This window comes from Nansenia antarctica, assembly GCF_963989245.1.
Source record: "Nansenia antarctica genome assembly, chromosome: 3".
In the NCBI taxonomy this organism is placed as follows: domain Eukaryota; kingdom Metazoa; phylum Chordata; class Actinopteri; order Argentiniformes; family Microstomatidae; genus Nansenia; species Nansenia antarctica.
The window spans coordinates 38,427,417-38,441,154 of NC_137688.1; the positions used below are offsets into that span (position 1 = coordinate 38,427,417).

The 13,738-nt window shown below is 43.7% G+C and overlaps 2 protein-coding genes across 2 annotated transcripts in view; one reads left to right on the forward strand and one right to left on the reverse strand.

Annotated features, from left to right (window-relative positions):
• Positions 1–118, forward strand: part of iqcb1 (IQ motif containing B1) — a gene marked incomplete at both ends in the record, with an annotated part of 4,637 nt that extends 4,519 nt beyond the window's left edge. Inside the window, one exon of the mRNA XM_080527237.1 lies at positions 1–118. This exon is cut by the window's left edge and continues 109 nt beyond it. Coding sequence (XP_080383363.1) covers positions 1–118 — 118 coding nt within the window.
• A 2,285-nt stretch (positions 119–2,403) lies between these two features.
• On the reverse strand, positions 2,404–9,614 carry tbx19 (T-box transcription factor 19; the record flags this gene model as incomplete). The annotated part of the gene is made up of 8 exons (XM_080525331.1): positions 9,400–9,614; positions 7,613–7,877; positions 5,066–5,200; positions 4,826–4,887; positions 4,440–4,498; positions 3,707–3,871; positions 3,458–3,590; positions 2,404–2,575 (listed from the first exon to the last, which is right to left on the reverse strand). The coding sequence occupies exons 1-8, from the start codon at positions 9,420–9,422 to the stop codon at positions 2,404–2,406; spliced, it is 1,014 nt and encodes a 337-aa protein (XP_080381457.1). The 5' UTR covers positions 9,423–9,614.
• Between the last annotated feature and the right edge of the window lie 4,124 nt (positions 9,615–13,738).

Sequence of the window (13,738 nt, forward strand, 5' to 3'; positions counted from 1 at the left end):
CGCCCGGCTGCCCTGGTGGAGGATGCTGGGAGAGGATGACAACTTTACCTGCCCCGACGCTGACCCCACCCACAAAGACCATCTGGAGGCGGAGTTTGATGTACTCTATCAGGCATGATAATCGCTCACCTTTCGGCGAAATTCGCCGTTTTGAATCCAAAATAGTAAAAATATCCAAAAACTACATTCATACTTTTATTATTATTATTTTTTAATTTAATTTAATCTTTTATTATTTTTTTGGCAATCTTGTAATTCTGCATGTGACCACCACTAGAGTAAATCTAAAAGAAATCAGATATGAGCACATGGAAGCTAATTTTTCCACACAAAAAAACGTTCCGCCGGGACCGCCTAGCAGGTTCCGGGTCTCGTATCCTTCTCACCTTTTTCACCCCGACCCATTTTCATGCCTGTCTATTTGGGAGGACGCTCCCCCCCTCCCCCCCCCCCCGACGTGTTTATAACGTCATTCCAACGTTGTGTTAACGTTGTCACACTCAACCTGCTCCTCTATTCCGTGAGATGTACAGTACATTCGCTGGCTGTAGTTCCAGCACAGCTCTAACACACTGACTCCACTCATCTCTCATAAATGGTCTTTGATCCAGATCAGGCTACCTTATGTTGGGTGTGTTAGTGCTGTGCTGGAACAAAAGCCTGTACTCCCAGGGGTACTTCCATCCTCACTAGCATGTGACCAGACGGTACTGTCCACATTATTATTTCACTCCGATGATGTCATTGCAAATACATTCTAATGAAGTCTAAATTAAAGTGTGTACTTTTCTACTCTGTGCCGTGTACTTTCTGTGTTCAACATGATCTCACGCAGGTTTCGCAGATTCATACAGATTTGTGTTTGGGGAGGGGGGGGGTGTAACAATGAGAGGGGAAGAGAAATGGATAGATCATTTCACTCACTTTCTCCCACCCTCTTTCCTCTACCCTTTGTCTTTCTGTGTCATTCACTGGTGTTCATCTGCTGTTTGGCGTTTTTTTACTTAATGGTATGTCATTTGTTGTTGGACTGCTCCTCTTGCCTCGAAAACTCTGGTTGTCCAACGACTCGCATGCCAGTCCTCTATGCTGCTACAGTGTGCCAAAGTCCTGCGTACCACACGCCAACTGCCATTATGTCATTAACTCACACACACACACACACACACACACACACACACACACTCCTAACAGATGTACACAGTACACTCTTTTTATGACACACACACTACACTCTAATATTAACCACACACACTCTCTGATATTAACCACACACACACTCTCCAGGTGGAATGAAAGTGTCAGTTACCGCTGTATCTTTATTATAGTTTCCACAACTGCATGGATAAGGTAACTACAAATGGTTAATCACAATGGTCAATGTTTATTTTCAGCATGGTGCAATAACAGAAAACGGCATTTTCACAAGTCTCACAGTATCATAAAGGAAAAAGGAGGCACAGAGTTCTGTAGTTTCACATAGTTGTTTCTTCTGCTCATATGCATTTTAAGCACACAATCTGAGATTTAAAAAAAGGGGTACATGTCTTTGTTTTATTTGAGTTTAATACTTTTAAAAGCGTCTTTCTGGTCTGAAACATACAGATGTGCAGCAGTCAGTCTCACTGGTCCTGCAAGCCAACAGGGTGTGGGCCAACAGAGTGTGTTCCAGCCCAGTACAAACACATCCGGTGTCAAGAAGTTGAATCAGGTGTGTTCGTATCGAGCTGGATAAAGACACTATTTGTGGCTTTGGGTGTCGCAAGTGGGAATGAGGATGGATGAAACTACTCACTGAGAAGAGAGTGGAGATTGCTCGAGAACTCACCTTAGTTACAATCAACAACTCTATTTACGTTTGCATTCACATTTACTGCCGTTCTAGAACAGCGCCTTAGTAGCCATAGTTTATGTCATTTGTGTGTAAGCGTTGATATATCAATAGCACCCCATAACGCAAGGCTTCACGCAGCGGAGTATGTTTTGCTTTCAATTGATATGATCCCCTTGGACAGGTGCAATGCAAAGAGAGTGCATGACAGAGAAGAGGCACTTTATCGAATAGGGAATGTTTTTTAGTTTTTTTTAAGTGCCCCTCAGGAGCCCTCCCCTGCCCGCTGTCAACTACTCCAAGGTGATACCTTATAGATCTGGGTATGATCAGAACCCTGGCATTTATACATATACGCATGGCACTTTTTTTGACAATCAATTATATGTACACATACACATACTCACCTACATACAATCATATGTAGTATGAATTATATATATAATTATATATATATAGTATGAACTATATATGTGCGCACGCACTCACGTCACATTATCATTTGTATTATTCCAAGGGGGTCTGTGGCTTCACCTTATGATTGTTCTGAGCATGACCAAAGAAAGCACTCCTCAGAAGGAGTGGGTGGAGACAGGTGGCCAGTTGGCGGCGCCACTCGATCGGACATGATTGGGTGGTTGTACGTGACCCTCGCTGCTGAATGGTCCATGAAGCTGAGTGCAGGGAGAGAGGGTGGGACTTCCGTCAGTACGTCCACCTGCCCACAGACACGGGTACTGCTGACTGGTGAAACACACACAAACACTCAGGTGTTTGGATGATTTTGGAAACGCACACTATCAGATTTTGAGTGTTTGGCACAAGACACTTCTTCTCGATCTCAATGAACAGGTGGGGTGAATTGGGGTTATCTGGGACATTGGGTAACATGGGACTGATTGATTGATTAAGTTTATTCATGGCTCGAGTAGAAACAGTAATCCAAGGGATGCCATGTGAAAGTGTGAACACTTATTTCCAACATGGTCCTTTGATATTAACATACAAGACAACAATAACATCAAACAATCATTAAATAATCATTACCCCAGGCAATAAGATAGATTATCTGCGATATTATCGGACACCTGTGTTTATTTCCTGTTCTAACAAAATCTAGTCAACAGGACTTTTACTATAGGTTTAGCTATATAGTCAATTGAATGACATTATATTAGATTAAACGTTATTGTCATTGTAGAGTACCAGACAACAACATGCAGTTTTGCATCTAACCACAAGTGCAAATAGTGATATAAGAACATGATATAAAAAACATATAAAAACAACAATGATAGTAATAGGTACTGTATGGCATGTACGGTAGTTCAGAGGTATATACAGTTGTGTGATATGTACAGTTAAGGTAGCTTATGTACAGTATGTAATGTACAGATGTATAAAAGAGGCTATATCAAAGAGGTATGTGCAATGTGCAATAATACGGTATATGCTATGAGCAACTTGTGGTCCACACAGCTCTGCGTGGCTCTGTGGTACAGTAGGCTGGATTGAAGTTGGACCCTGTTGCTTACACCTATCCAACCCTTTCAGATCTATACATGTCAAGGAGGAGTTGGGCTGGTTTTGTAATCAGGACATGGTGAGTTTGCAGACTGACTTTACCTGGGGCTGTTGGTGGATGGCGGGGACTGGGGAGTGGTCCCTGGCAGGACTGAGGAGGGGGGGTGGTGGGCGGGTGAGACACTGGACCAGCCCTCATGACCCGACAACACCTGGAACCCCTCAGACAGAGAGACTAGGGGGGAAGGAGAGAGAGATAGAGAGTGAGAGAGACAGTTCATTCAGTGATTAATAAAGCGTAAACCGTGTCAAGGTAATTGACTGAGATTGTGTGGTGGTCGTCTGTCTCACCAGAGGAAGGGGGGCGGTGTGGCAGGTAGGATGGGGGGTAGGGGGAAGGCCGGGATGAGTAGTGTTTGTATCCATGATGGGGGGCGAGAGGCAGGCCCCCACTGTAAGGGAAGCTGGCCCCCCCCGCTGAACACAGCGAATCTGGGTTGGAGAGGAACCAGCCACCTAGGATGAGGGAGTACACACACACACACACACACACACACATACACACACACACACACACACACACAGACACACACACACACACACACACATACATACATACATACATACACACACACACATACATACACACAGACACACACACACATACACACGCACACACACACACACACACATACATACACACACACACACACACACACAGACACACACACACACAAACAATGTTTGATCACTGACATTTGTCTTTGGCAAAAGATCCATTTCAAGTCACTGAAGTTAAGTTTGATCAACAATAATAAAAAAAAAGGCGTTCAGGTGTCAGTTTCCCGAAAGCTTTGTAGCTTAAGTAGCACTTTATTTCTTTGATGATTCAGGCTCATGCCTCTCCTAAACCAGCAAAGCAAAGCAAAGTTCTTCATTTAACGAATGTTATTCTGTTATGCACAGCTGATTGACCTGCAAACAGTTTCTGGTGTCTTAGCGGCTCGGTTGTGGGGATAAATGGAGGACAACTGAAGCTACGAAACTTTCGGGAAACTGACCCCAGTTCTGTTGACCCACTCACAGTGTTGAATCCCCACACGGCCATCCGATGGAGACTCCAATAGGCTCTTAGGGTGGTTCCTGTAGAAAACCAACACTATTAATAACCTGTGTGTGTGTGTGAGAGTGTGTGTGTGTGTGTGTGTGTGTATATTGAACATGTTGCTAATCGTATTAACAAGTATGTGTAAACAGCTAGAGTAGAGACATATTATGAATGTGTGTGTGTGTGTGTGTGTGTGTGAGAGAGAGAGTGTGTGTGTGTGTGTGTGTAGTCTTTCTCTTTTAATGGTTAGATCTAGTTTCTCTCACACACTTCACACCACCTCCGAACTGTATAAAGTAACTTATAGTAATACCCAGGTGTGAAAAGCAAATTCTTACCAGTACTGGTTTTCTGGGACTTACCTCTCTTTGGCGTCCAGAAAAGCCTTAGCAAAGGGATTGTATTTGATCTTCAGAGCAGTGATCTTCAGAAGGATAACAAACAGAATCTGAGTATATGTGTGTGTGTGTGTGTGTGTGTGTGTGTGTGTGTGTGTGTGTGTGTGTGTGCGTGTGTGTGTGTGTGTGTGTGCGTGTGTGTGTGTGTGTGTGTGTGTGTGTGTGTGTGTGTGTGTGTGTGTGTGTGCGTGCGTCACCCCTCACCTCTTCATTCTGGTAGGCAGTGACAGCGATGAACTGTGTATCGCTGAAGGAGATGTTGGTGACCATTCTGTGGCTTCCACCCACTCGCACAATATGGAGCTGTGGCTCATACTTATGGAGAGAGTTCAACATGATCTGAGAGAGGGAGTTGAGGGAGGAGGGAGGAGGGAGGAGGGGGGGGTTAATGAAAGTGGTTAAGGGACAGAGAAGGTGAAAGAGGGGGAAATAGGGACAGCATGAGAAGGAAAGATAGAGGTAGAGAGAGGTAGAGTGCACAACTGCGCCCCCCAGTACCTAACTGACCTCCTCCCCCAGCATACCCCTTCCCGGAACCTGCGGTCCACAGCCTGCTATCCACCCCCCGCACCAACCTACGGACCTTTGGGGACAGAGCCTTCAGCGTGGCCGCACCTACTCTCTGGAACTCCCTCCCCATAGTGATCCGCAACGCCCCCACCCTGGACTCCTTCAAATTAGCCCTCAAAACACATCTGTTCTCCATTCCCTTGTAAAGCGTTCATTCCCTTGTAAAGCGTCCTTGGGTTTTTGAAAGGCGCTATATAAATTAAAGTTATTATTATTATTATTATTACAACCACCGCTGGACAGGTGGGCCACGCTAGTTTTGGGCGGGTCGGGCCGGTCGGGCTGCCCCCCCCCCAAAAATTTTTATAAAATAAAATGTTTTAATATATATAAAAACTAGCGCGGCCGACCCAAACTAGCGCGGCCCTAAATAGCACGGCATCAACTAGCGCTGAATCAAGCGGCGGCCCCCGTTCATACTAACACATGGGCTGGCCCAATCACATGCTTAGGCCCTGCTGTCCATCGGCCCCCTCCCCCACTCTGATCCCTCGGCCGACAACCCAAGTGCAGTGTCATGTTCGTAGATAAGATAGTGAAAGGGGTTGCCCAGAAAATTAGGGAGAAAAAAAGTAAGAAGCTAGCAGAGGATGCCTCAAAATGTCAGAAACTGACAGATATGTTCTCTGGATCGACTGTGGGGGCTAGGCCTACTACAGATACAGCAGCCATGTCTCATCACCGTGGAGTACGTCAACAGTGAGTGAGTACACTGGTTCACACTTGCATTGGTATACTTGCTGTCCATGTCACTTACTCCGCTCTATAGTTTTTACAAATGGTATATTCAACAGACTGCCAGGATGTTGATCGGCGGTGTCGGACCGATTGTGTTGGGCCGGTCTGAGCCACATGGCAGGGCCTAATTTTTGTCCCAGTCCAGCCCTGATTACAACTAACAAAACTGCTTTTAATGAACCCAAAACTTGCCTGTGAAACCCGACTTTCAAAGACATGGGACTCGTTTCTACAGCCTAAATGTATCGTCATCTTGGTGCGCTCTTCTAGCATCAACATCTAGTGATTATCTTCCCTCTCATCTCTCTCTCTTTCTCTCTGCCTCTCTCTGTGTCTCTCTCTCTCTCTCTCTCTCAATTAACCAATTACAGCCCTCAGAGAGAGGACAAAACAAACTATTTTTCATTCTAATTGAGAGCTTTGCTTCACCTCTCACACCGTAGCCCCACCACTCTCACTGACAACAACCAGAGAGCCAGCTCTGTGTGTGTGTGTGTGTGTGTGTGTGTGTGTGTGTGTGTGTATGCACGCATTAGTTGGAGTGTGTGTGGGCTTTTTAAATATGCTGTTATTCCCTCCCTCTCCCTCTCTCTATAAAACATCTGAAGGACTGATGGATAAATTAATTTCGCATAGTCAAAAAAACACAGGTAATTACCATAATGCACAACTAACCACTGTAATTATTTCATTATGGCTCAGCTCTCCTTTACCGGACGCAATGCCAACACCACATTACCTGCCAGCCAGGAGGGTGGGCAAGTGCATGTGGTGTGTGTGTGTGTGTGTGTGTGTGTGTGGTGTGTGTGTGTGTGTGTGTGTGTGTGTGAGTGTGTGTATTTGGGTTAGGGGTTCACATAAATACCAACAACAATTTTTTTGCAGAGTTGCGTCATGCTGGTTTGTGTGACTGTGTGTGTGTGTGTGTGTATATGTGTGTGTGTGTGTGTGTGTGTGTGTGTGTGTGTATGTGTGTGTGTGTGTGTGTGTGTGTGTGTGTGCTATGTGTACACTGTGGCCCCTGGAGGGTCTCCTGAAGTAGGTAGCTCTCAGCAGGAAGTGCATTAAACCTCCAAGAGCCAATTAAGAGCTGTTTATCCTGTTCCCGTGGAGACAGGGGGCAAAGGGGTGAAGTGGGCTAGAAGAGGGGCCCTAAGTAGGGCACTAATGGTGGACGGTAGGTAAAGCTTCATGTTTGGCTGCAGGGGAATGAAAAGAGGTACGAGGAAAGATGAGGCTTATTAAAAGATCCATGACCCAGAGAGCTAAGAAAGTGAGTTGTGGTTGGAACAACAGCCTCAATGCTATCTCTCTCATTTCTTTTCCAATAACTTTTGCAATGGCTGTTGGAAAAACCTTTATTTGAAAAGCTTTGGACACAGACAAGTGTGTGTGTGTGTGTGTGTGTGTGTGTGTGTGTGTGTGTGTGTGCGTGTGTTCTACCTGTCCTCCTCCATTGAGCTTGTTAGTGAGTTTGACCTTGCTGAAGGAGACTGGTGCCTTCATCCAGTGGGCTCCGAAGTTAGGTGAGTCAGGGTGGATGTACACACTGCCGTTCCCATGAGGCTCTGGTTTGCCAGCCATCACCCACTCCCCGTTCACATACTTCCACCGGTGAGCATCAGCTGGCAGAAAGTCCAACAGGAAGGAGTACATGGCATTGGGATCCAGGCCTGACACACTCACCTTCAGCACTGGGAACATCCGCCTATAACACACACACACACACACACACACACACACACACACACACACACACACACACACACACACACACACACACACACACACACACACAAATAATTCAGTCAAATCAGGAAGTGAATTGAAATAACTCCATGATGCAAATACAGCATTTTTTAATAACTTTTTTTTTTTTTTTTTACATAAAAAGTCTCTTATTTTTTTTATTTCAAATTCAAACCACTATATGCATTGCAATAGGATTGAAAGTTGACCGTTCCTTGGGCATCCAATTTAAGTTGCTCCAAGCGAGTCTCGAACTTCCGTCCTCTGACTTATAACGAGCGGGCTGTCTCCTTAAATACCTACCCGATGTTACCCAACTAAAAGCTGGCAACTCAGAAGCGTGGGTGCGGCATACATGAACTTCAGGAGCGAGTTTACCATCTCATTCTCCACTGAGTTACACTCACCCCTCTAAACGTAACCCTAACGTAGGCTATATGAACTTTACATCTCATCTCAGTTAGGCTACTTATCCACTAACTCACACACAATTCCATTTATTTGTTTTCGGAACATTAAGTACATTTGAAGAGGGGATGTTGGCGAACATGTAAATGGACAAAACACCCACCTGGTGCCCTGACCCACCAGCACAGCGCACGGCTGGTCAACCCTCGCCTAAGCGTTTGAGAGGGTCGTCACAACAGCGGCCTGATAGGCACGGACCAACAATACCTTGAGCCGACATCGAAACAATTGTAATTCATAGCCTATGCAGACGGAGCTAAATGAGACATTTTAGAAAACTTAAAGCCTCGGCATTCAGTTTCGAGACTTTCACGGGACTTTATTATGTATTATTTGTGAGCATGCCGGATTTAAACAAATGCTAAACATAAAGTCTAAAAACCTGTGTGAAGTTTTGCCAGGTTTACATGTTGAAATATTATCAGAGAGGCTAAACAATGCAAGCAAATGCAGCCGTGTCATCAGGCAATCTAATATGAATTTCCTTCACAATATTCTGGGATTTGGCTATAGAGTAAAAACACAGGCCTATTCTATAGAAGGTAATATCCTATGTTTAAAAAGTTTGCTGAATCAAAACCCGTTCAGTGTCTTGCCTTGCAGTGCAGTTTCTATAAATTAACTTAATCTACAAAAATAACCAATAGAAAAATAAGGCTACAGCCCAGTCATCACACGTCTTTTAGTTAACAATATAAACACGTTCAGGTCACTCTAATAGCCAGTCAACAAAAGGCAGACTTCTGTTAAAAATCAAATAAGGCCTGATTCGATTTAGGCAAGACACCCATAATAGTTTAAGCTATTATGCGCATCAATCACCATTCACATAGTCCTATACCAAAATACTAAATTAAAAGAAAACACCTCCTACATGTAATTACAAAACCCGTTCAAAATGCACTTTTAAAGCAACGAATGTCGGTAAGAAACTGTTCAGTATACCTAACCTATTTTTGAGACAAACTTGCACATTTTAATGTGGTTCTAAAAAATCATCTTGCTTAGCCTACCTGCCGCTTTTGGTGACAATCATCTCGTTGGTGACCTCCTTAAACTTTCTCCACAGCTCGGCTTCCTCGAGCGTCACTTTCAGCTGCTTCTCGGTCGGGTCCCCCTTCTCGCGCCCTGCCTGCAGCTCGTTCTCCACCACACTCAGGAGCCGCGAGATGCAGCAGTCAGTGGCGGGACCGGGACCGTTACTCACCCCGACACCGCCGCAAACTCCAGCTCCAGAGCTACTCTCCACCAAACCCTCAACCTTCATCTGGGGACCTGGACTAAAACTATCAGGGCTGTAAGGTTTTGACCGAGAACAGTTGGGAATGTGGCCGATGGAAAAGTGCCAAAGCAGAATAAAGAGCGCTGCAAAATTGTAACAACAGCAAAACGAATCCAAATAATAATAAGCAAAAACTTTTTTTCCGTTCATGAAAAAATTCTGAAAATGGCCTAGAATTTCGTTAGGAATCTATCACATCTAAACGAATAATTATTTCCTATTGGGTTGCTGTTTCGCCATGAGGATGTGAAGCTCTGGTTTTGAAATCAATGCTACACTCGACCAAGCAGTTATGTGATCAACTGGCATTGGCACAATTGAACGTCGAAGAATCGGTCTGTGGTTCGTCCACGTGGTCACAATCATCTCAGGGAGATGACAGAGTGGCCGACGTAACGCTTATCAGGGCCCCATTAATTAAGTTTAGCCCACTAGGCCTATAATTAGGCTATAATATAACGCCTATACGTATACGCCTATTGATATAATTAGTTCTCAATGAATCCCAAGAGTGTGACCAGGTTTTATTTGTGTTTATAGAAAAGAAAATCTGATCTATTGGCTTTTGATTGCATTTTTTTCAACGTCCTTTCTTTTATTCTTGCCTATTCCAGTTCCGTTGTCCCACGTGTAGGCTATTTCAGCACTCTGGACAGTGACCAAGCATGCATCAATAGCCTAGGCCTAGATACATTTTACATAGCCTATTTTAGGCCTATTTATTCAAATGTATAAAAGCCCGTTCGTTAATTAAAGAGCTTTAGAAATAAAACTCTCGGTCAAAACCTTACAGCCCTGGTAGTTTTAGTCCAGGTCCCCAAATGACAGCCTCAATTATCTTAATTCTATCCGTGAAGGCCTAATATAGCTATAATCTATTCCACTTTTGACTATAGCTTTTCATTCACGTTTTTCAGCACTCAGGACAGCGAAGAAGCACATAGGCCTATTCAGAGGTCAAGGCTATACGCGTGGCGACCCAACAATCAGCAGCATTCGATCTGGTAGCCCCCAGCATTATCCCTAACGTGGAACGTTGTGTCCGGGGCTCGCGCTGCTGCGACATCCGATCCTCCGCGTTGGATGTGTGCGGAGCGGTGCTCGCAGCTGCTGCCGTGTGTGTGATTGGGGTTGGGGGGGGGGGGGGCATTTAATCAACGACGGACAGCGCCGGAGATTAGGGGCTTTATCGACTTAACGCGTATAATGGGACGTCGTTAACGGAGCGCGAGGTAAATATCAAAAGGTGGGAAACAGGTAAACTCTCAAAAACATCCACCAACCCACTCACACTTTTAGCCTTTTCGTATCAGCAATGAGAGAGAGTGTGTGTGTGTGTGTGTGTGTGTGTGTGTGTGCGCGCGCGCCGATCCAATCAGCATGCACAATACACCCTTACAATATCCAAAGGAAAAACAGATGGATACTGGCGCGCGCGCGCGTGTGTGTGTGTGTGTGTGTGTGTGTTGCAGGAGTATAAAGATGGACACACTCACCATAATGATAATAGGGTTTACTTTAGTTTATTTCTTTCTATTTCAATAGTTCAGTGTGTTGCACAAAGGCAAGAACAAACTGATGATCATTACATGACCACATCTTCAGGTATAGCTACACATCATTAGTCTACACTTTGAAATATTTCACCTGGACCTTCTAACGCATAAGGCTATACAAAATATAATCAAGAACACTCAAAATATCTCCCTTAAAAAAAACTGTTGACTACCTGGGCTAATGAGAAGGCATGCAGAATCTTTAGTTTTTTGGGGGGATTAAAACAAAAAGAAAAGAAAAGAAAAGAAAAAGTCTCTGCACAAAGAGTTCCTCTTAAAAACACAGACAACTCCCTGCTGCTCCTTAACACAAGGAACAGTCTGCTTAGAACACAAGGAATAGTCTGCTTAGAACACAAGGAATAGTCTGCTTAGAACACAAGGAATAGTCTGCTTAGAACACAAGGAACAGTCTGCTTAGAACACAGACAGCAGATGAAAGGCAGGTACATGGAGCAGAGGGAGCTTCTGTCTGAAAGGTTGGCTCTGTTAAAAACAGTGGCCTGTCCCTGGTTTGTGTCTTTCAGTCCAAAAAGCAACAGATAAAAAATAAAAAAAAGCCTGTCACTGTGCAAGGCACACTACGCAGGGGAGTAGGAATACAGTAGAAAAGGCAGACATGTGAATCAGACAGTAATATAGAACTGGGGTGAGTCTTCCCGATAACGACGGATCTTTTGAGATTCATGAGCCGCTTCATGAAGGACTGATGCAGATGCTAACGTGCGATGTGGTGTGGCGAACATTTACCTCAGGCCTGAAGCTCTACTCATCAGCTTTCTCCACTCTAATTACAGCCTAGGTAGCCTAGGTTAAAGGGACACTCCAACCTTTTCCCCCAGGTTTGGCCCTGACCTTGTTTGTAGACTGATTAGCCCAGTTGTCAGTAACATACGTTGCTTCTTTAGCTATTTTAGGCTCAATAGGGCCCCAATAATTCTGGATAAAAGCACCTTGCAAACACTTCAATCCAACTCATACTATGTCTGCAATGTTTTCAGAAAAGTCACTTTGTTACACTGTAATACTTTCACATTTTGTTGTCATGGTAACAGTAAAGTGGATTACAGTGTAGTAAAGGTAAAAAAAGAAAATTGAAAACAGTTCCAACTTTTCCTGTTGTTCTATGAACTTGGGATCTAATGTGTAACAAAGTCAGCCGCTGATGGGTGTGTTGACGTAAGTCATTAATATTCATGTTCCACAGCCCTGATTGGTAGCTGGCAAAGACAATGGTGCATCATCATCAGCCATCACATGATTTTTAGTATGAACTCTAATGATGCTGTTAATAAATGTAACATTAGACTTACTAGCAGATACATGTACTGTGCAGCTACGTTGAACATTTCAGAATACGATTTTGTGATTGTGAAAAAAAAATAAGTACTGTAGTAGAAGAGAGAGAGCAAGAGAGAGAGAGAGATGTTAAGAGTTTTGGCAGTTATTTACCTTAACTAAACCCCTGAGTAATTTTTGACATCGTGCTCAAAACTGATGCTCTCGAACACGCTCGTTATCTCCAAGAGCTGCTTGCATAAGTACTGTGTATAACTCCTCAAGTTATTTAACAAAAAATGCTGATCTGAGTGCAGCATTTACAGCCTACCAATGATTCATATTCGATGCATGTCCCGTCCTCTGCTCTTACGACGCTTAATATGCACTTTATTTAAAAAAAAAAATTCTCTACAAGGTGTTTAGGGAAACACATTACATTGTTGTTTTTTATGGAACGATGCATTGTTAAAAACAATGGCACATCGCAAAAGCAAGTTCCATCGCTATCGGGAAACAACCGAGGCCCTGGGCAGTTTTCTTTTCCCTAACAAATGACTGAAAGTGGACATAGAACCTCCGTCACACTTAGAGGACTGGAAATGCTCCTGACTAAGACTAAACACTTAATTACACTAAAACCCCACTTAATTATTCAAAACCAGAAAATAAATATCTGGGGAATTAACACATGAATTAATCAATCAAATAAAAATACTACAGGAATTGCAACAGTTTTAACAATAATTGCTATCTAACATAATTGTTAGCTCCCCTCAGATTACGCCTGGTCCTATAGTTATAGTGATGAGAAATGTTTATAGTCTAGAGGACACTTACCGTAGTTGCAATTAAAAACCAAAAACAAACAATTAAAATCTTGTATATACTTGTACCAAGAGAGAAATATTTCTTGGTAACTATAAAAACCTATTGGACATGCATGTTCTAGCCTTCTAGCCTAAGACATGTGTAACTTGTGGCATCAGAAGTAAAGAAAGTGAGGTGAAGTGTAGCGCATATAACAGCATATTGAAATCCCCCCTCTGAAAACTACCAGCCAGTCTCCTGGAGACAAAAGTACTTTGGCCAACAAACACCGACAGACAGACAAACTGAGACAGTTCCTTTCAGGGTGGGGGTCAACACACAGAAATACACAAAAATGAGAAACACCAATGCTAATGAATAAGCGAAAATGCTAAAAGAACAACCAAAGCCATAGATGAAAGAGGT